The 24094-nt window shown below is 38.4% G+C and overlaps 1 protein-coding gene across 2 annotated transcripts in view; it reads left to right on the top strand.

The window, feature by feature from the left end:
- Window positions 1-24094, top strand: part of TOX (thymocyte selection associated high mobility group box) — a 294622-nt gene that overhangs the window by 132805 nt on the left and 137723 nt on the right. For both annotated transcript variants that reach the window (XM_058528751.1, XM_058528752.1), the window contains exon 2: window positions 16976-17041. In XM_058528751.1, coding sequence (XP_058384734.1) covers window positions 16976-17041 — 66 coding nt within the window. The remainder of the gene's footprint in view (window positions 1-16975; window positions 17042-24094) is intronic.

Below are 24094 nucleotides of genomic sequence, written 5' to 3'. Positions count from 1 at the left end.
CGTAATTCTCTATGTTCTTTCTCTATTTTACTTTCCATCATCAATATGGAGTGAGAAATACAGCTTTAATGCAAAAATATCCATACATTTACATACATTTCCCTTAAGTAGCTGATACTGGAAATACTGAAAAATTATGAATAATTTTACACGGAACAGAATGAAGCTGGAGTCTTGGTAGTTATCTGGTTAACAAATTAGATCACTGAGACAAAAAAAAAGTCTATTTGATAGTTTGAAATATCTGGTATGGCTGTCCACATTCATCAAATTAATAGGATAATTGCCAATTCTCTACTCTACTTTGTTCTGTATCAACACAGCCTGTAACACAAAGGGAAGGTTTTGCCCAAATGATATAAATTTAGTCACTTGAAAACATTCCTGGTCACTAACCTAGAAAGACTGTTGGGGATAGTTGGAAATGTTCCCAGAAATTCAGTTTGAGTACGGAACAGCACAAGAAGTATAATTGTGGCATTGCCTCTTTATGAAATCAACTACTGACGTTTTAATCCCTGTAAAATCCTGTATCTATTTACAGATATTTCTGGAAAGATATCATGTCAAAGGAGCAGAGCATTAAATAGGCATATTATTTTCCATAACCCTTCTCTAATGTTAATTTAAGAAAAATCCAATTAATACTCAGTGTGGTAAGGACTATAAGTAGGAGCTTAGACTAGAGGCTTTATTTTTAGCAACAGCACTTTTTGGAGGTAAATAGAGGCACTTCTGGCTGAAAAGAATCCTGTTAACTCTAATTGTGTAGACAAAAAATACAAAAAAAGACAAAGCCACCAATATAGCTCTTTTCTGTATGATACTATAGTGGTGGATACATGTCGTTATACATTTGTCCAAACCCATAGAGTGTACAACACCAAGAGTGAACCATAATATAAGCTATGGTCTTTGGGTGATAATGACGTGTCAATGTCGGTTCATTGATTGTAACAAATGTACCACCTTGGTGCAGGATGTCAATAGTAGGGGAGGTTGTGTGCATGTGGGGTCAAGGGGTATATGAGAACTCTTGCTGTGAACTTAAAACTGCTCTAAAAAATAAAGTTTATTAATTTTTGAAAAAGCTAAGCAGTACGCTATTTTAAAAAGCAAATCTATTAACGTACACTTTTCTATCCAGGAAGGAATAATGTTTAAATACTTATAAACATTAAGTGGTTTATTTCCTCTAAAGTTGTCAGAATACTTTGCATGCGTATTCCTTTACTTATTCATTATAACCGGCTTGAAAGGTGGGCCCCAGCAGCACAGAGACTGTCTACCATTTCAAGGTGTGGAGGAGAACCCAGACCAACTCCTCCCAGAGTTCTGCCTTATGTAGATATTTTCTCTGAACACTTCTCATTTGCTATGTCTTCTGATTCCACTCAAACCAAAGTGGCCCTAGGCTCCCTTTTCGCACCTCCATTTATCCATTGGGAAGATCATCTACCTAATGAATCGCCTGGGGCCTTCTAAAATCCCGTGGAGACTTCCCTTAGCTGCTCCCTACATTCCTGAGCCACTTCTCTTGATGCCCAACCAGCACAATGGAGAATGAGACTCATAACATTATTAACCAATTAAGTCACAGCTGGGGAGATAAACATGCTGCCTAAAAAATATGGAATACATTCCAAATTCAGAGGACTTGCTAATTAATTTTAGATTGGTTGCTCTTGGTCTTTTAGAAGATAACCTGGTTATAGCCTACCCTTCCTTAGAAAAACTAAAGAGACGACTTTATGTTGTTTTAAAATATAACAATATTTTGGGGAGATAGGGTTTGGTAAATGGTATCTAGCCCCTCCCCCCCAATATCATGTATACATATTACATATATAGCTCTCAAAGAATAATATATATGCCTGCTTGATATCCAGGAAGACTGCTCGAAAAATAGTGGATATTGTGAATTAGATATAGTTGCTTTTTGTTACTGTAAAGAATTGTCCTTTTTAGATACATAACATCATGTGGAAATATTTATTGTCCTAAGAACAGCATGAAACACAGTAGAGAAATTCCCATTCCATTTATAAAATTAATACTGCTATCTACTCAGAATACTAATGGTTTTAATGAAGGTGATGCAGCATCTTGCAAACAAATAATTAGTTTTGCGCATGAAAGGATAAATAGAATCCTAATTAACAAATCGCTAATTTTTCTTAGAGCTTTTAGGTTTTAACCATGACAAGTGGCAGTTTTTATGTGTAGTGTGAAGAATTTATTTTGTTATTCTGTAGTTACCCAGAGTAATTGTAACTGCGATGTTTATGTAATACAGTGTATGTTTATTTTGAATTAATGGAGTTATAATTGTGGGATGATGAGGGGTCTTTAATTCTTGTTTTGAACATCATACCCAAAGCACCTGTAATAGTACTAATGGCCCTATACAAGTTGGGTAATTACATTGCATTGTACAAACTATTTAGGCCATACCTACATAATTTTTTTTAAATAGATTTACTAATTGATTTAGATTTGAGTAATAAGTATCTCACTTATTACTTAAGCGGATCATTTCATAGTTGAATCTCATCTGTTATCTCACATTTTGTCATGAAGATGACAGATTCCTCAAATTCAACTCATTCCATGGAGACCAGCGTTTCCAACAGCAGTGCTGTTGACATTGGGGCTAGATAATTCTTTTCTACACGGGTTGAGGATGTACAGAGGCATCTCTGGCCTCTACCCACTAGATGCCAGTAGCACTCCTCAGTCGTAACAATCAAAGTGGGGGGAGAATCACCCCAAGTTGAGAACCACTTCCATAGAAGATGTGGGTTGCATCGTGTACCGATCATGATATTATTGAATAGAACGAGCAAAGCTAGGGCCAAGCAATTGAAAAAACAAAATCAAACAAAACTTTGAATCCAAGAAGTTCCAAGGAAATGCTAATAACCATCTAAATAATGAAATTGCTTAAACTATATGGTTGATGTGGTTAGCATTACAGAAACTCTTCATTCAGTCAGCTTCACACCTTAAGGAGTATTTCACTGAAAACAGTCTTCAGTGACTGCTAATGGATAAAACATAAAGAGGAGTTATAGAGAAAAATAGCAGATGCAAGAGGCCTCGTAGACTTTCCTAAAAATGCATATCCACAAGGCCTCTCCTTTTCAACAATCTGACAGTGTGAAAATGCACTGCTTTAAAAAGTACAGTTTACAGTCTACATAAGGGTTAGAATATACATGTTTTGAGAAACTGCATTAGCTTTTGGAACCATTAATACAAATGGATTATTACAAATGCAGTTTCATTGTCTGAAAATGGGATGCTCTGGGAGTATTGTAAAACATGGATTTTAAATATTAGATGTGGGATATTTTCCTGTCGTGTACAAAGAGCTTTGTTGCCTAAATTATGTAGAATGGGGAATAGGCACTATAGTAAAACTTTCTGAGGAAAGTCATATTAGCTCTGAAGAAAAGGCAGCATCATTCTGCTTTTAAAATAAAAATCCATCTTGGATAATTTGATCTTGCTCTAATGTTTAGTTTCCATCCTATTCTTACTTCAATACATGTTTAAATTATTTGTTTCAAGTTTAATGTCTCAAGTAACAATGAAGGATTTCTTGGAGACAAGACTCATTAGATATATTTAAAATATGTACATTCTGCTCGGAACTATTCAGAAGGCATTTCAAACAAAAAAATCCTGAAACCACTTAATCTAACATTAATATTAATTTACTTAATGGTTATAAAAATATATTATGCCAGAATTTTTCATAAGGAATATGAAATGTGCAAAAGATATTAATAATGTAATGTTTCTTACAGAAGATGAAATAATAGGTTGCAGAGTAGTAGAGATTATGTAATTTCTTTGATGTGAGCATTATAAGGAACATTAACTGATTACTGAAACAGCTTAAGTATCTAGCTGGGTTATGCAGTTGTTGAACTAGAACAAAAATTGTTATATAGGTCCATAAAATACAATGAGTGATTGTTATCTTATGGGTAATTTAATGCACAAAGCTAATAAGCTATGGGAAATAAAATGCTATAAGAGACGTATATCATCCTACTATACATTTAAGTAGGGCATTGCATTTTTTATGCCAAAACTGTCTGAAATCTTCATTTTATGACAGCAGATTTGCCTGAAGCAAGTATAGTGAATGTGATATGATATAGTTTACTATGACTGGGAATATTTTCTCCATGAATTAAGAGAAGAGTTCAATGCATTTTCAGACAACTTCTCCTGCAGTTTTTCACATTGTACCATGATAGCTGCTCCCCTTTGTTGTTAGTGCCATGGAGTTGGTTCTGACACCTAGTGACCCTGTGCACAGCAGAGTAGAACCCCACCCGGTCTTTTTGCGCCATCCTCTCACCTTCCGGCGCTATATCAGAAAATACTCTGCTGCTATTCATAGAGTTTTCATGGCCAATTTTTTCAGAAGTGCGTGGCCGAGTCCTCCTTCGTAGTCTGTCTTAGTCCGGAAGCTCCGCTGAAACCTGTTCACCGTAGGTGACCCTGCTGGTATTTGACATACCGATGGCATAGCTTTCAGCATCACAGCAAGACGCACCCAGCACAGGATGACAACCGACAGATAGGCGGTGTGGTTCCCTGATCGGGAAACAAACCTGGGCCCTGGTGGTAAGAGCTCCTAATCTTAACCACTAGACCACCAGGGCTGGTCAGCTGCTCCCCTATGTAATCCAAAATAACTTACATAAAGGCCAAATAAAAAACATTTCAGGAGAAAATATTTTGTTCACACGTAGTAAATAAATATGTACATATGTAAAGAACGTGTGTATGTACACATATTTACATGCACATACATACACACATGATGCTTTACAAAGTTTTCATGTATTTGGTGATTACGCTGTTATTTTCTTTTGTCCACTCCATTGCTTTTCTCTTATCTAATATTTAAGGTAGGCCTCTGCTCTTACATATATAGTGATAAAAAAATAATGTCTATATATTTTCCATATTAAATACTTTTTCACAGACTAATTTAGGCCATTTGAACCTGATTCTGCACTACTTTCTGCCTATCAATCTTTCCAATTAATGATGGAAACAGTCAAGTGTACTTGCCATGAGGGGGAAGTACCGTAGTTTCCAGAATGTAGCACAGAGTATATATGTTTAGTACTTTACAATTTACAAGTAATTTTGCATATCTCATTTCAATCTGAAATAATTGCATGAAGAAAGTGTATTTCTTACCCTCATTCCCAAGACCAGTCTGCCAGGAAATGTGAGAACTGGGACTCCTACCTGGGTCTTCTTATTTCAAAGATTCCGTGATGGAATCTCTCCTAAATTCTGTCCTGTTCTGCCATACCTACAGGGGAACAAGAGGCCCTGAGTTACAAACCACACGGGAAAAAGGGAGGCATGAGTCGCACTGTGTCTGCCAATCCAGTCGGCTTTTTATTAGCGTGCCAGTATAGATTTGGAGATGATTCAGAGAGCAAAATGTTCACCAGCAGCTTGACGTCAGTGTGAAAAAATAAACCAGTGGATCTGGAGCAGCATGGGCACAGTCTGCTTCTGAACTGGACTTGCCTACTTGGTACCATGAAGCTTTTAGCTATTATCTAAGCTCTCATGAAATGAACTTCTTTTCAAATTATTCAAACTAGAGTGACTCAAGAAAATTTGATCCCCGTAGAACAGGAAGAAATGGAAAACTAGAGTGTGATCTGGTTTACAGTAGCTTTTGTGCAATGCCCATAGAGGGTCAGTTATTTTCATGGATAGAAATTGATTTGGAAATGAAAGCACATGGAATAAATGTTACAGCAGAATAACAGAATGATGAGGTATCTGAAATGCTTTTTGTTCTCACAATATTGCACTGAATTTATTTAATCATTCATTTAATGTTATTTAATAAATACTATGTGCTTGGCATATGCTAAGTGCTGGGGATAGAAAAATAAATAGGAAGGTCCTTGCCCTCAAAGAGTTCATAGTCTAGTGTAGAAGAGAGGGAGAGAAACAATGGCAGTGCAATGAGATCTAGGCTCTAATAAGCACCAGATGCTGTAGAGAACCTATGCAGCCACAGAGAAAAGACCCTAAATCATCAGTGATGTCAGGGAAGGCTTACCTCCTTGTCTGGGAAGGCCCAAATTTATACCTGTTTTTCAATCATAATTAGCAATAGTACCTCCTTTCACTCGCAGAAGTGTTCCAGCTTGGTTGATCTATGATCATCTTGTTGCTAGGAAATAGAGAAGGAAATAACAGGGAGCAGGAGGTGGAAAGGTGTTCCAAGCAGAGGAGATGATGGGAAGGAATAGAGGCAGGGATTTGTGGGCCATACGTAAATCATCAAGCAAGGATGGAATATAAAGTGACATGAGATGCAGACAGGAGTGATGTTAAACATGTTTAACACTTGTTATGGCGCTGGCACTGGCCATTTAGAGTGGACACCAGCTGTAAACAAGGGGTACAACCATTCACAATCATGAAGGCCCTTGTATTCTAAACTAAGGAGGTGGGAATTACCTTGAAAACCTTAGGGAGCATTGAAGGATTTTAAGCAGTGGAGGAGGAGAAGGAAGCTTAGTTTAATGTACTCAGACCGTCTTAGTCTAGGTCATCAAGTAGTAAAGAGAAAGATAATGGACTTAATTTGAGTACCTGTGAGACATGTATGTTGTGCCAGGCGCTTCCCTATGCAGGTCAGGTCATCATGACCATCCTGTGACAGAGTCACTGAGGCTCACAGAGGCCGTATCTTCCCAAGTTCACAGCTACTGAGTGGCAGAGATAAGTCTCAAACCCCACCCTGGATCATTGGACTCTGGTCTTCCTAACATACCTTCTGCCTCTGCTGACTGCTCTGGTCCAATTAGAATTGACTACGGAATAGAGTATGTACTTAAAGGAAATATCCATGGTCATTAAGTGGGCATTTTCACTAGAATAATAGAATGAAGTCTGCTGTCCTGGTAGTCATTGAATTGGTTATGATATTCATGAATTCTACAATCACTTTGGGATACCTAAAACTTCCATGTGGATTGATCCTCTTCTTTTGCCAGGGTCTTGTTTCCTTTTAGCAGATCTTCTCCTATTGGGTAATTTTCTGCCATCAGACAGACCTGGAATTGAGACTCGACTCTACCCCTTCCAAATGACTTCATTCTTTAAGGTTCGATTTCCTTGTTGGTAAAAGGACAGGAATACCGTTGCCTCACAGGGTTGTAAGCTTAAGTGAGTGAATGCATGTGTGCACCTGGCATACAATAAGTATAGAATAAATGTTAGCTGCTATCACTGAGAAGGGGCCTGGCACACAGGAGGTGCAGAATGAGCACTTGTTGAATGAATGAATGAATGAATGAATGATTACCACATTTTTATCTGGGAATGTGTCGATTACCATTGAATTTTTTTTTTTTTTGTGAGGAAGATCAGCCCTGAGCTAACATCCATGCTAATCCTCCTCTTTTTTTGCTGAGGAAGAGTGGCTCTGAGCTAACATCTATTGCCAATCCTCCTCCTTTTTTTTTTTCCCTAAAGCCCTAGTAGATGGTTGTATGTCATAGTTGCACATCCTTCTAGTTGGTGTATGTGGGACGTGGCCTCAGCATAGCCGGAGAAGCGGTGCGTAGGTGCGCGCCAGGGATCCGAACCTGGGCCGCCAGTAGGGGAGCAGGCGCACTTAACCGCTAAGCCACGGGGCCGGCCCCACCATTGAATTTTAATGTACCAGCAAGACCTTGCTCAGTGGTTCACTCCTGATAGTACCATGTGGGGATATTTTCTTCTCAATTTTTCAGCAAAAGAGCGTCATGTGGTGCCATTCCAGAAAGTAAAACAAAGGAAACCAATCATTCCTCACCATGCAGAATAAATAAGGCTTCAAGTAGAAGCAGACATACTGTTTCCAGCAACAAGACTTCCAGTGTCAGCTCCGACATGCTTCTGGCATATCATATTATAAAAAGGATGTTGTCAAAAGGAAGGATGAAGTATTTAGGAGAATGCTACAAAAAAAAAAAAAGAGAAGTCAAATGGGAGTGGGAGAATGATCTAGGGGGAGTTGTTAGAACTATTATAAACAAGAAGACAATATAAAGAAACTGGAATTGAAACTCTATAAATATGTTTAATGAATATGCTTTGGGAAGGAGACATCTTATGCATGAAGCCTTAAGGCAAAGCAAGGAAAATTATGCCATAATCGTCATAAAAATGTGGATAAGTCAGTAGGGATAGTCACATGAAATCATGGTTAAATATCGAGAGACTAGGCAAAAATCGAAATAACTGTATAATATTTGAAGATTTTAAGGAAAATTAAAAAATTACACTCCTTTTGATATAACAAATGGATTGAGTGACTTCTCAAGTTCCTTAAAATGAAAGATACACACCAACGGAACTTTGCTTCCTTTCACAATGGACAATCCCGTACTCAATGACTTGAAGGATTTTCTTTTTCTTGGTATTTAATCCAGTTCTTTAAAATGTCATTATGTTTTCATTTAGAAAACAGAAACTCTCTGGAACCCAAAAAAGGTAAATGTCAAATATGATCTCAAAAAGGAAATGGAGTGGATCTAGACTGAATCTCATGTATTTCTAAATGGTTGGTTTCACCCTGAATTACCAAATATATTTCAACACCTGTCCTACTATTAGGAGATTTTAATTACCAAAAGTCTATTTTTGTAATGTCATTGTTAGATTTAGTCACAATGTTATTTTATGAGTAATAATAATAGGGAAGTGAGAATCTCCATCTTAATAACTATGTACCTTCCTATTTGTATTTTTATTTAGTATTACCACTTTTAATCTCAAAATTATTCAATAATTGTTTGTCCTCAAATCTTTTTAAAAAGTTTTTATCCCACTTAATTGTCACCTAACCAGTCTAAATATGACTTCTCTGTTAATCTTTGTTATACATCTGTCATTCAAGTCTCATAACTTTTTCAATGCTCTGAACTTCTGCTAGTCTCTTCCATTTTTCTTGTTTTGAGGTTCCCAGAACAGAGCATGTTCTTCTAGAGCAGACATGTGTAGAAAAATAGTCTCACCTTTTTCTCTATATGTCAGATACTGAAAAATGTTCACTGTGCTTAAAAAGGAATAAAAGAGCCAACCCCCCAAAAGTAATGACTTGCATACTTTTCATTCCACATCTATGCAGGATTTAGGTACTGTAGTAAATGAGGTGAGAGCTGATATGATGTGGAAATAACTGAGCTTAGGTAAGGATTGCCAGCAAGTTTGAATGTACTTCTCAAATTGTTCACTTACTAGATGGATTCAGAAAAATTTGTCTAAAACAGGGCAAGTCAGAGGAATGTTCTGAACCAATCATTTGAAACCACACTGAGTTTCAACTGTATGGTACAGTTTTACAGCTTTATGAGTTATAGAAATTCAGAAATTACTTGAGAATTCATTTCAAAAACAAGGCTCCTACATGGAATCAGAAATAATTGCTCCTTATTTTCCAATATCAGCCACCTTTGGGGGCCTTTTAGTAAAAACCGGAGGTGTGTGTCAGACATTTTGATTCGGTTAAACTTATTTCCATTAAATCCACCAGAGTGGATTTAGAGTGGTAGTTAAGTTTTTATCCATACATTCCTTTCTTTCTTAAATAATGCATAATAAAAGTAGATTGCTTTGTGTTGGAGGTTTGGGGTTAATGAAGGTTTCTAGAAACTTGCATTTTTTTTTTCCAAGTAGAGTGATGTTTTCATTATATAGGAAAATCTAAGTTCTTCTATTTATTACTGTTTCATAAGTTGGTTTCTGTCTTTGCGCAGGAATTTAAAATAGAATTAATGATTCTTAAAAATAATATAATCAAAGAAGAACAAAGATGGGATGAAATTAGTGTAGCACTGCAGTTGAGAGCACTGTCACTTGCTAACTGTGTGCCGTTGGGCACTGGCTTAGTCCAGGTTCCCCAGGAAGCAAAGCCTGTAGTGAAAGCCCACACGTTGACTCTGGGAGTGCAAGCCCAGGGAAACAAGAGTGAGGGAGAAAGAAAGCGAGACAGAGAGAGAGGGATAGCCTGTTTCCAAGCTGCCATAGCTTTCCAAGAAATCATCGCTGCTTGCCGTGCATGAGGGAATTCTCTACAGAGGCCACCGGGAACGCCGAGGGCCGGTCCTCTCCGTTGGGCCTCCTTCTGCACAGACTCTGGGGAAGATAGAGCCTCTTGATGTAAGTTGGTGCCGGGATCGGGGCACCTTGGACTGTTGCTGTGGTGGCAGCAGAAATGGTGTGTCTGGGGCCTTGGGGACTTCGTGACCATGGAAATGGTGTCAGACATTCCTAGAAGCAAAGGCCGGTGGCCAAAGCCAGAGGGTCAGGCAGGCTGAGCACACCTGGGGAACATGTGATTGGATCCATCACCGACAAGTTACTTAACTCCTTTTTGTCTCAGTTTTGTCATCTGTAAAATGAGAGTAATAATAGTCACCATATTACAAGACTGTTACAAAAATTAAATGCCTTAATGTATTTAATGTGATGCGAAAGTGCCTGCAAAGGTTAAAACTGATTTGAACCATGATGGCATCATCTCAAGTGTGGAGCCTATATAAGGTGACTACTTAAAAGAATACAGTGTTCATTTGAGGTAATAAGTTTAGTGTGTTTGTTTAAACAAACGAACAAACAAGCATTGCATTGTAGCCAAACCCTTAGCAGCAGAGGGAAACTGCTGTTATGTGTTGACTCCTTGAGAGTCACGCTACTCAGTCTCAGTGGGGGACAGCTTTCACGAGGACAGGCGCAAAATACATGCCTAGCAATATTATTGAAAATTTCAGTTATCAAAGTTAACAAAGGAAACGTGCTATACAGTTCTTCTCTAAATAAGTATATTGCTAGGACAAAAATGAGAATATAAATTTAGTTCCAAAACAGAGTCCAGATTCTAAGTTGTGGGGCTAGTCTTCTCTCTCCTTCCAGTAGCCAAGTCTTCCAAGCAGCCGGGCTACGCCCAGATCATGTTCCCTCTCCATGCCATTCAGATCTGCAACAGTGTTTGCCACTCAATTCAAGTGACAGGAGCCAGACCGAGAGGGGTTTCTCTTTCCCAGTTCAGTTCTGTGTGCTCCCAGGTAGTAACCACATCCATTCAAGCACTCGTACAGGAACTCTGCTTTCTTTTCCGTGGGTGTTGATAGCCGTGCTCGACTGGTCTCCTTTCCTTTCAGTGGGAGCCACGTTTCAGGGCCCACTGTGCCCAGTACTGCTTTCATCCAGCCTGGCCCAGCGTGGAGGCAGGCTGCCTTACACTCTCTGGCATCAACACGTTCAGCCTTGAAGCTGGAAGATAAACAAACACGTGTTCCCTCTCCAGAGTCTCTTGACCTTTGTCCTTGAGAAAGAAAGGATGGGTAGTAAGTGTAGCAGTTCTCCTTGCTCTGTTTTTATTGGATACCTGTTACTATGCGTGTGAACAGCGGTGAGAGCTGTGCTCATGTGCCCATCATCACTTCTCATGATGCTCATAGCTTTCAAAAGGCCCTGCTCTACATGAAACAGCAAAAGCCTTTGGCTTTATTGCCCAAACTTAAGTTATTTCTTACATTATGAAAAAAAAGGATCACTTTTAGTCTTATATTGAGGCAAGCAATACAAAAATGGATATTTTATTTTAAGGATATTACCCTCTCTTAAAATGACTTATTATAATGCAATCTTCTAAGAAATGTCAAACTAACTCCCTGTTATAAACATTTCCATTTTTAGCTCTTTCTTTAAAAAATCCAAGTATCAAATATTCCTTCAGAAAACACCCAGAAATGTAAGGTTTTCCCTTTTATAGGCAGTACAATGTGATACTGTTTCATGAATTCCATGAGGTCCCCTCCCACTTCCCCAGCAGCAGTTTTCTGGTTTTCTTCTAATGGTTTCCCTAAAAAGATCTCATTTCCTGTACCAACGCCAATGATTGATTTATGCTTCACATTTTCTCTTTGATTTTTCTTGTCATCGTGGTTTTGGTAGCCTAATATTGCCCATTTTTGCTCATCATTCACTATGTTCTAACTGTGTTGGATGTCTGCTTTCAGTTTTTAAATAGAAGAAATAATAACTACCTAGTTTGAAAAGCTCTTTGGGGTTATGGGTTTGGTTAATATCCTCTAAAAACAATTTCAAAAAACTGTAGTAGAAGATTATGAATGACTTTTTCTGTGATTGCATCCCCTGGTGCTTTGAAATAAAAACACAATAAAGAGTATAAAAGCACTTGGTCAGAAAGGCTAATCCTGAGTGGATGCCATTTACATTTAGATTTAAACACGTCAGCCTATTTCTTCTTTCAAACTTTGCTTCAGATTTTAAATTGAGAATACGTGGAAATGCAAAGTCCTCATATGCTTAGACATATTTTGAAAAGTTATAATGCCTAAATTCAGTTGACTTCTAAGAATAATAACTGTGATAAATGTAAGGAATAAGGAAATGTGGTTAGGTATTTTTAATAAAACAATGTTATTGCAACAATTATCCCTAAGGTTCATCTAATGTGTGGTCCACATGAAGTTAAGTGAGGTCATGAGTGTAATAATGCAAATGCTGTGCCTTCAAGACTGTGGGGGATGCAAACAAGCCATATACAAACAGTCATAGAATCTGATCTCTCACTTATTGTGAGTGATGGAGTATAGAACAGTAGCTGTAGAGTCTGATCCTTCACATTTTATGGGTGATGGAGTATAAAGCAGTATGTCATACTGGAAAACTCTTCTACCAGGAATCCAGACCTCGATTTTATTCCCAGATGGACTGTGTGTTTCTTCAATATAAGAAAAAAAATCTGTTTCTTCAATCATAACATGAGGGATTCAGATATGATGCCTTCAGGGACCTTTCCAAGACTGAAATTCTAGGACTGTATGCACTATAATTTTACTTCAAATGACAGCTGGACATACACCCATGACACAGGATGCAGTCTAAGAATGTTGCATCAGCTTGAGGTCTGTTGAGATCCCTCGTACCCGCTCCTAGACAGGGTGTGGTTGGGAGGAGGTGTGAAAAGTACAATGATGACGTTAACCTGATGGAGTGTATGTGGGGAGAGGTTGCCCCCTGGAATCTTGGCTTATTTTTATTCCTGGGCCCGAGAGTTTGTCCAACTACAAGGGGAATGACTAGGCCTGTTCTGACGCACGTACGTACTTTTGTTTGGCAACGCAAAATTCTTTAGAAGGAGAGTGTACGCTCATTTATAGCCAGATCTCTTGATTCTTGACCAATCTATCTGTTTTTTAATTAAATAAAAATCTTGAAGAACTGGATCCAGCATTTTGGTAATGGTGTCCTGGCTATTTCTGTACATTTTTTTTTATTTTCAAGGGCTTCTGCTCCTATAGTAACAAACTTTAATCCACTGCAAGACTTTGAGTTGCTCTCTTTCACAAGCCTTCAAACCATTCACTAAAAGCTGAATCTTCTTTCTCTTCTCAAGTCACTGCCTTCTCTAGGAAGGTAATCTCTTTAATCAAGCAAATATTATTTAATTTTTGCTAATTAGACATTTCCTGAGGACTTATGTGCTGGCCCTAAGCTACAGAGGCACTAAAGATAAGTAAGATGTGCACTGTGTCCCCCGGTGGCTCAGAGCCCAGTGGAGTTAGTCGCCTAACAACAAACCCTGCCTGGAACCAGTGGGCTGCCTAGGGGAGGATATTTCTTATGCTCCTCCGCCCAGCCCTGACTAAGGGGAGCTGAGGAGCATAAGAAATATTTCAACAAGTAAAAGAGACGGAAGGCATTCTGGGCAAAGAGGTGTGAATGTATGTGGGATGCTCTGGGGCTCAGGGAGTGGGTGCAGTGAGGCTGAGACCCTCATAGCAAAATCAGCATGGCTTCTGCTCCCCTAGAAAGCAAGCCATAGCATGAAATAGATGTCATCTCTTCATGTGTTTCTACATTGAGGTCCTCAGAAATAAGCTTTTGGAGGTGTTGTGAATATCTTGATATTAATAGAAGAAGTCAGAGAAACAGAGAAACAGAACCAACAGGATGTATATGTAGATAAAAAGAGATTTATTATAAGGAACTGTCTCACGTGATCATGGAGGCTGAGAATTCCCAAGATTTGTAGTTGGGAAGCGGGAGACCCAGGAGAGCCAATGGTATAGTTCCAGTCCAAAAGCTGACAGGCTTGACACCCAAGAAGAATTGATGTTTCAGTTCTAGTCTGAAGACAGGAAAAGACCAATGTTCCAGATCAAACAGTCAGGCAGGAGGAGTTCCCTCATACTCTCAGGAACATCAGCTTTTCATTCTATTCACGTCTTCAACTGACTGGATGAGCCCCACCCACAATAGGGAGGGCAATCTGCCTTAATCATTCTACCAATTCAAATGTTAATTTTATCAAAAAATACTCTCACAGACACACCCAGAATAATACTTGGCCAAATATCTGGGCAGTTTGTGGCCCAGTCAAGTTGACATGTAATATTAGCCATCACACGACCTCTCAAGTCTTATAAAACTTAATAAGAAAGCATCCAGGAATATTTCATCAGCCTGATTGCTAAATTGACAGCTCACTATGACTCTTGTTGTTTTTGAAAGTGTCACAATACCAAAGAAATTCTGGACAATATCTCAACATCATTGAGATATTACCAATACTCTGCTTTGATAATTTATTAACGTTATTTTCAGAATTGATAGTTAACTCATCATCATGATTCAGAATATATTTCTATGTTCTGGTGGTTAAGTGCATGTGCTCAAAAGCCTGGCTTTGACTTCCAGCCTTGCCTCTGAAGAGCTGTGTAACCTTGAACATCTAGTTTAAATGCTCTATGCCTTTGTATCTTCATTTGTAAAATGTAGGTAATAATAATACCTAACTCTTGGTTGTTGTGAAGATTAAATCGGTTAATACCTATCAGTTAATACATGTAAAGATACAGGTAGGTGATGGGGCCATAGAATGTACTCAATAAAATAGTTATTCCTATAGCCACATACCTTTTATTGTAAAATGCTGTTTCAGCCTTGGCTCAATATTACTTAAGCCTTGGTACTTTTTGAGGACAAAGAGTCCTATCAAGAGCAGTAACATTGAATATACCCAATTAACATACACTTTGGATCGACTAAAACCAAAACTTCAAAGTGTTAGTTGGCTTGAGAATGACACAGGATTTAGAAAATGAGTTAGAGAAGATGAAATAGAAAGTAACACATTTATAGAATATGCATAGGCAGTGGAGAATTTGATTCACTTCACTACTTCTGTTCAGCTTAGTTTGTTATAGTCAGAGAAACTGTCCATGTTTTAAATGGTTCTTTGGCATCTTAACATTAGAAACATTTGCAAACAAACCAACAGTGAATGAGGGTGGAGAAAGGCTAAATGACGCTCTTTGTCAGGTTTTGAGTTGTCAAGCGGGTTGATTGGGGCTGGACTATCTTTGTGTTGAAGGCGTTCACCTGCCTGATGGAAAAGCAACCTTGGGTAAGTTGCTTGGACTCAGGGCTCCTGAGCCAGATGACAAAGCAATCCAAATGTTCAGCTAGTCTTTTCTAAGTGTGCTATTTCAGATTTGTCCTAACAACCACATCATTCAGTAAGTGATTTCATATCTGTTTAGATAAGTTTGTTCACATAACATGAAATATATTTGCAGGGTGATGTGAGAGGAAATCCTCTGGGCCTTTGAACTTAAACCTCATGAGTGCTTCAGGGTCCTTAGGAAGGTCTTTGCTTGTGCAGCTCACGTGTGTGTGAACCTTCAGGACACCCACTGCTGCTGGCTACAGCCACGGGGTTTGGTGTGCACTTAGTGTTGTTCAACCCTCTTATGCTAGCAGCTCATCGGTGGTGGAATGCGATGTCTAGAACACAATTATTTTCTGTTTTGACGGTATATAAAGTGTGTCCATATTACTGTCTGCTTGCACCTCCGTCAATAACACTATTCTGTCTTGAAAAGTAATTTTTAAGATTTTCAAGTTCTCACATCTGAAATTAGGCTGGCAATGAAAGTATATTCAACTCAGCTCTTTGAAGCTGGCTGTATTAGTCCATTTGATTATTTCCTTGGGAAAATTCTTCCTCTAACTAAAAAAGGAATGCTTTGCCCATTTATCAAGTGACTAAAGATAGCTGAGGATTAAGTCTGAATGGAGTGATTACTGCTTTCAAAAACTCAAATAATAGTATGTTGTTGTTATTGTTGTTGTTTCTTGAACTATTTGCTAGTCCTGCAGTTGCACTGCCCCGTGAATTTCCTCCTCCCATCTTGTTCCTAACTTGTAAACTTGCGGATGAATTTCTATGCATTTGGAATACATTAATTCTATGTCTTTGAAAAACTTCAGAGAGGAAGATTTAATCAATGAGTCTGTATATTTTTATTGTTCTTCATTGTTATTATTCTTAGCCATGGTTGTACAGGTACTTGCTCTTTTCAAATATTATTATAAAGTGAAAAATTTTAATCACAAGCTATTGTGATGAAGCCAGTTTTAGTCTATTATGAAAACTCCGCGCTTTTTCCCTTTTGAGAGCTGAACTCAGAATGCATGGAGCTGTGCCTTCGTGTATTTTCCATTATCCTTTTCTTTCAGAAACCGCGCCGTTCATTTAATACTTCATTACAACCGAACTGCAGTATGTATACATGGGACGCAAAATGAGCCATTTTGTTTTAAAACAGATTGCAGATAGATGAAAGGAAACCATTCATTTCTTGCTTGCTTGCTGTAATTACTAGAGCACTAATTACTCCAGATCTCTGACATCCAGGGTCAGGAAGGATGACAACAGAACCATCAAAGAAACATGTGGCTCACTTGCTATGACAGTTTTTCCGTATTCCCAAGCACAGTATTTTTTTATGGCTACCGTTTTCCAGTTTGATGGTGAAAAAAAAAAAAAGCAACAACAAACATGCACACAGTCAAGATTGCTGAATGTTTACTATTATTTCATTCGCAGTTTGACGGTGAGAACATGTATATGAGCATGACAGAGCCGAGCCAGGACTATGTGCCAGCCAGCCAGGTGGGTTAATTAATCTTCTCTGCCTTGTTTCAAATTGTAATTAAACAAATTCAAAGCGTTGCATTGCAAATGAGTAGCACTATCAGTAACTGCCGCAATCAGGAATAATCATAATTTATAAACAAAGCATTTAAGCCTTGTTTCCAGTTAATGAGATCGAGCTGATAAAACACCGGCGTTGGCATTTGTTGAAAGATACTACCTTGTTTCCTCTCCAGAACGGCAAGCAGCTGTTTTGCCAGCATGATCTTTCCTAAACAGTTGTTTTACCTTTAGGAAATAAAGTCTTTACAGGTGCAGGTTATTTGTGCTTCTGACTGTAGACGAGTTAATCATTATAAGCTACACATGTCCCAAATCACTTTAATTATCAACTATTGGGGCAGTTTTCAGTAAAATGTTACCTGTATAACCCAAATCACATGGCCTGTGAGCACTGTATGGCCGCTTTCAGCATCTACTGGGTGGGTCGCTTTCAAGCTAAAATGCATGATATGATTGAAACCTTTCAAGGGCACGTTTGTGTCCATTTCACTGGGGGCGGTTGACAAGATATTTAATCATGAGAAGTGACAACAAAAGTCCAATGAAAATGTAAATGGTTACATTTATATAAGTAAATGCTTGGCTACTTATTTTTAGATACTTAAGACCGGGCCCTTTGATCCAGTGAGGGCATTTAAAACAAAATTATAACTGCCCTGGGGTGCCAGTATAACATAATATATAAGAACATTTTAAGCAAAAATAAATAAATGAAAGTGAGGGCGATTTCATAGAAGCATTTGGGGGCTCGAACAAATTTTTTTCTAGAATAGTAAAACCGTGGTATCTTGGAGTTTCATGTATCAGAAACTATGGCATAAAATCTAACGTACTAGTTTTCAATGCCAAGGTATCTGCCCAAATAGATTTGATAACTGGGAGGGGTAGGGGAACAGGGAACAAAAATAAAACTTCCATTTTCCTTCATGGTGGTTGTCAGTGAATTAAATCTAATGTATACGTTAGGGGTGCACTTTGTGGAGCTTTGAAATTTCTCTAAGAACAAAATGTCTCATGGTTAACTCAAAACAGAGGCAGGCCTGCCTCTCCATGAACTTTGCATGTAGAAGTCATTATGATCTCTGTCTCCTCTGGCAGACATTCTGGAAACTACACTATATTGTTCAGACGAGAAGGTCATGATTAAGTTCAAAGATCCCGACTACATTTCCTTCCAGGCAGCTGAGTTGATCCCTCTCAGAATGCCTTTGGAAGGCTCAGCGTTGCATTTAGAATTCTTACTTAACTGAATTCATTCAGCTAAGTAGCCTCCAAGATCCATAGGTAGTTCTGAATAGCACTGTTTGATTAAAAAATGAAAAATGTTACTATTAATTTTCTTCTAACCATCAATCCAAAAACTGTACTGACAAGTTTAGTATTACTATTAGATTAAAGCAACCCGGTATCATCTCTTTGGTGCCTTCAGGGTTTTGAAGTGTAAGGGCTAATTGAATTTGTTTGAAACAGTAGAAACACAAACTCAATAAATGATTGCTGTTATAACGCAGCTGCTCCCTTTCAGGGAATCATTATATCCGTCTTAAAGACTTTTGGATAAAGGATTGGAAATTCAAAGTATATACATCAGAACAACTTGGCTCCTTAGATTTTAAAATTCAAGTACAATGGATAAATATTAAGCCCTGGCTCAAATCAAACAACTAACGTTATTTTTCTTAATATTTCCGTCAGGAGTTACTAAGAATGTTTTAAATACCAGTGATAATTTCTGAAGGAGTCAAGAGCTCCAGCTCCGTCATGTGCTTTGCAAAGACATGGCAAGTTTGTGTGCCAGAAGCAAACTATTTTTTAATAATGTAGTATATGTGAAGATGTTTTTAGAATGTGCTATTTTAAAAATTAGACTAATGTAAGGTAATACATACTCTGGGGGGGAAATAAACTTCACAAATTACATAAGTTGAATGGCCTTAGCTAAATTTTACACTTAACATTCCTTTTGTTTACTGTAATATAGCGTGTTTTAGAATTCATTACCTGGTATTGTTTTTGGGAATTTTAATCAATTTACCCCTTTCAGCAAGCATAAATAAAATTTTAGTCATCCTATAGGGGAAAAAAATAGTTTTGTTCCTTTTCCTACATAACATCAAACATCTGCATAGTTTAGTAATCCAAGACAACTTGCCTCATAGCATCACTCAACAATTATAATTCCTGTTCAATTTTCAAATCAGTGCATGCTTTGGGACTTATAGACTAAGTTGCTAAGTAGCAACATATGGTGCACTACTGCTCCTGTGATGTTGCTGCAAGCAAATAGCATAATTCTAAACTTGAAATGATTTTTATAGAAAGCCAATGCTGGAATGGCTCCAGATATGGAAATACACTGTAAAAATTAATGATATTCTTTTAGACAGTCCCGAAGGGCTCTTTGGCTCTATCTACTACATACATTCTATACCTCTTAAGCTCTGTATACAAATCCTTAAAATTTTTTGCATGTAACTTTGTAATTGATAGGCAGCTTTTAAATTGAATATACCACCCCATAATAAGCCTGACAAGTATGTAGTAAAAACCCATGACATTTCCACTTCTCCCTGGCTCCATTCTTGGAATATTGGCTGTTTTCTCTTATAATAGCTGTAAGTGTGCTGGCCACTCAGTACTTTAATTTAAACATCATTGAACTTTTTTTCACTCTGGATAGAATTTGAACCATGCAATGCAAGATTCCTTGGTGTGCTTCCAGACCCTGGCTAAGGCAGCCCATGTTCCATGAACTTGCAGGTTCCCTCCTGCATAGTTTGTGGGAAAATGTGAGTGAGCTAATGAAAGAAAAGCCAGACGTCAAGAGTAGCCAGTAGTCCATCATGAACTCACTCCTTTCTTATTTTTAATTTGTCATATTTCATTGACCAATATGCCAGAGCACACAACAATAAGGCAGAAGGGGATTGGGCTTCCCACCTGAGCTCCAACTCTTCTCCAGAATCTCCCAGGCCCACTCAGATTCACAGCTATGAGGTCCTTCTCTTTCCCTAAAAAGCTCAAACCCCTTTCTCCAGCCCCTAGAGTTACAGTACCTTCCGTAGTTCCTTGTAGGTGATTGTACTTAAGAGATACATGTTCATCGAAGGAAACAGATGAGCGATCTGGTTCTCTTGATCTCTTAATCTATGGCACCAAGATTGTTTATTTATTTATTTTTAGTTTTGAATATGTGCCATTACTTTTTCTCATTCTCTCTTCTTCTATAACAGTCTCTAGAATATCCTTTTCCCTAGCTACGTGTTTATTCCAAGCTTTCCACTTACAATGACAACATTTTTCACCAGTTCTCTGGACACAGAAACTCTTCACTTCTCATGCACGCCTCAGTTTGGGTACCATGTGAAAAAGGTTGAGAAGGACTGGTCTTTTTTTGTGTGTGTGTCTGTGTGTGTGTGTGAGGAAGATCAGCCCTGTGCTAACATCTGCCAATCCACCTCTTTTTTCGCTGAGGAAGACTGGCCCTGAGCTAACATCCGTGCCCATCTTCCTCCACTTTCTATGGGACACCACCACAGCACTGCTTGCCAAGCGGTGTGTCAGTGTGCACCCGGGATCCGAACTGGCGAACCCCGGGCCGCCGCAGCGGAGCGCGCACACTTAACCGCCTGCGCCACTGGGCCGGGCCCCTGGACTGGTCTTTTTCATACAAGAAATAATCACTTGATAGGGGGAATCAGAAGATTTTTCTGATGCCGGGTCATAGAGAAACTTTGGTTACTTGATTGGACATATTTTCAATAAATCACATTTTCCTTGCCCTTGGCCTTTACTCCCTAAACCATGTCCTTCTGTTTGGTTTCCATCCCTACTCCCTTGCTTCTTTCATTCCTTCCCTCCTTTTTTTCTTCTTACTTTCTTTCCTTCCTCCTTCTTTCCATGAACATTTATCCTTTAAGCTTGAATTTTTTTTTTGGTGAGGAAGATTGTCCCTGAGCTAACATCTGCACCAATCTTCCTCTATTTTGTATGTGGGACGCCTCCACAGCATGGCTTGATGAGCGGTGTGTAGGTCCACGCCCAGGATCCAAACCCGCAAACCCTGGGCCACCAAAGTGGAGCACATGAACTTAACCACTATGCCACCAGGCTGGCCCTTTGAACTAATTTTTGTCATTAATTCTAAGCATCATAGTAAACCCTAAATAATAAATGTCCTGACCTGAGATCCTATTTTAGGTTATTTTCAGGTTGTGATCATATTTCTCTCTGCTTTTCTCTCCCCCCACTGGAATTCTGTCTCTTACCTAGTCCCTTAAATCTCAAGATTAAAAAATAACAATGATAAAATAGAGCAATATTATTTTTTCCTAGAGTCTTACAACTAAGCATTTGACATACATTTCATACCATACATTTTGAATCTAAAAGTTGAAGAGCATCTACATATCTAGGACAGCTCTCTCATGTGAGTTTCAGGGTTGATTTCTAACTGCACTAGGTACCTGTCCCTGACAGCAGCTCAGACTCGACATATCGATTCATCAAATCGAAATTCATCACCTCCAACCTACTTCCTCACCCCTCAAACTTCTGTTTTTCCTTTATTGCCTTTAGTCATAAGAGTTAACACCACCTACCCAGTCACCCAAGACAGAAACTTGGAGAGTCTCCTTTATCCCTCAGCCCTGAGTTAATTCCAGATAGTGTTGCTTCTACTTTTTGCATAACTTCTGATGTCTCCTCTTTTCCTTCTACATAATCGCTGCCTGAGTTCTGGGCCTCACAATTTCTCGCTAACTTGTCTCGTCTTATCTCACCTCCACCTTTCATTTCTTCTCTCACTGTTTCTGAACCATCCATGTTTCCTCCCTACATACACACCTCGGTGCCTCTCCAGTGTCTAGCTGGAGCTACCGAGGTGCATATTTGCCCCCCTCTGTCTTGTGGCGTACTAGAATTGGTACCGATTTCCTTGTCTTGTTCTGATTGTGAGCTCCTGAAGGTAGGACTTGCTCTTGCTTCTCTCTGGATCTCCTCTGCCTTGAAAAATGTCTGACACATCAGAAGTATGTAATATTATTTGTCAAAAGATGAGTAAATGAATTAAAACATTTTGTCTACGTTTTTTAATCACATTAGTTCTTTGAGTCTTCTACTTGCAATGATTTTCAGCCCTGTGTTGCAGACATTTAGCAAATCCGGCCCTGCCCATTCCGTTCCAGTAGCATCCCTCTGGGTGTCAGCACCTTGACACATTAACAAAAGTCCCCAGCACTCCCCATCTCCTCAGAGAATCATTTCAAGTATAAGACTCAAAGAATTAATGTGATAATAAAGTAGATAATAATAGGCAGTTATTCTTACAATGATACCATATTGCTATTTGCAATGAGCAGTACAATGGCAGTGGAACCAATAGGAATCTCCAAGTTCCTTTTGTACAAGATTCTCTTAAATCTACTGTTAGAATTATGTTTTGAGATTTGCAAACAGATTAATAACTAATCTATATTTTTAATCACACTTTTTTCTAATGAGAAAATTCTCTAGGTTAGAGTGTAAATGAGGTATGACAAAAGGGCCTAGAAAGTGTAATATTCTTTAAGAACATTTTTGAAAAAAATCTCTTATGGCCCATAACATTTCCATGATCCTGACATAAATTTGAACTATAAATTAGGCCAATTACTTTTAGATTGGTTCCTTTTGGCAGAAATTTCAGGAGTAAAGTCAACTTGACTTTTTGACCATTGACCCAATAAAATGGCAAAGCTGCCATGCTTTGAGTAATCTAGTTAGTCCAACAAAGTCTGGCGTCTTAACAAGCCCAAACTAGTTACTCTAACCAGTCTTCAATATAACATTCAAATGATTACTCTGTGCGGTCCCGGAGGTATTCATTACAGACAAAATTGCTCTCGTTGCCTTGCATACAAGCTGAGTTTTCAATGGGAAATGAAAGGATGCCTGGAAAAATAGGCCACCTAATTAAGTTAAACTACTCTAGCATTTGGCTTGACATCTTCATTACTCAAAATTAAAAAGATGCTTCACTTGAGCACACAAGTTACTATTGTTTATGTTGTTTTCTTCCTAAATTGGCTTCTTACATGGAAGTCTGTTTTTCAGAATTATATCTTGAAATAGCTCACATATTTCTTACAGTTTATAAAAATGTCTTAATAGCTGTATGGATACTGAATATGGGCACCATACATATTGGGGCTCTTGAGAGTCAAACACATACCAGTATTTCTGCATATTTTCTTGATTATTTACATACTGACATGGTTGAACTTTAGATGAGTTTTTACCCATCCAGTCTTTATTATTTATTATTGTTATTATTTTTAGTTGCATATTGACTCTGTTAGCTATAAATGATTAGTTACATGAGAAATATGAATTTCTCACAGAAATTTTAAGTAGACCATAAAACTTAAACTGAAATTCATTTGTCCGATAGAAGTGTTTTATATCAACCTCTCTAACAGAGCTATTTTGGGAACATTTTAAAACATAAACATGTAGAACACACCATCTACTGATTGCCAGTTCCTACTCATTGACACTAATGAGGCTGCTGACAGGTTAAATGTTGTGTATCATATATATTTCCAAGCTGTGGGATTTCTGAATATAAGATTCATTTTTTATTTCAGAAAATGAATGTTTGTTGCTGAGTGTGCTCGAGAATTTTATAATAATTGTCTAATCGTATGTTTTTTCAGGCATTAGGGAAATGCATTTCAGTGATAAAAATTATGAAAATAACTGAATGGAATAGCATTAGTGGTAAAAACACATTCTCAAAAAGCATCGAGCTCCACTTGGAGGATGGTTTGCTCAATGGGCAACTGTCAAATGATACCAAGACATTAAGGCACTGGGAAGTGGGGCCAGCCCCGTGGCATAGCAGTTAAGTGCACGCGCTCCGCTGCTGGTGGCCCGGGTTCATATCCCGGGCGCGCACCAATGCATCGCTTGTCAGGCCATGCTGTGGCGGCGTCCCATATAAAGTGGAGAAAGATGTGCACAGATGTT

The sequence above is a fragment of the Diceros bicornis genome, chromosome 33 (genome assembly GCF_020826845.1).
Source record: "Diceros bicornis minor isolate mBicDic1 chromosome 33, mDicBic1.mat.cur, whole genome shotgun sequence".
NCBI classification, from domain to species: domain Eukaryota; kingdom Metazoa; phylum Chordata; class Mammalia; order Perissodactyla; family Rhinocerotidae; genus Diceros; species Diceros bicornis.
The sequence above is the reverse complement of the archived record's forward strand: the minus strand, read 5'-3'. Positions and strand labels throughout refer to the sequence as shown.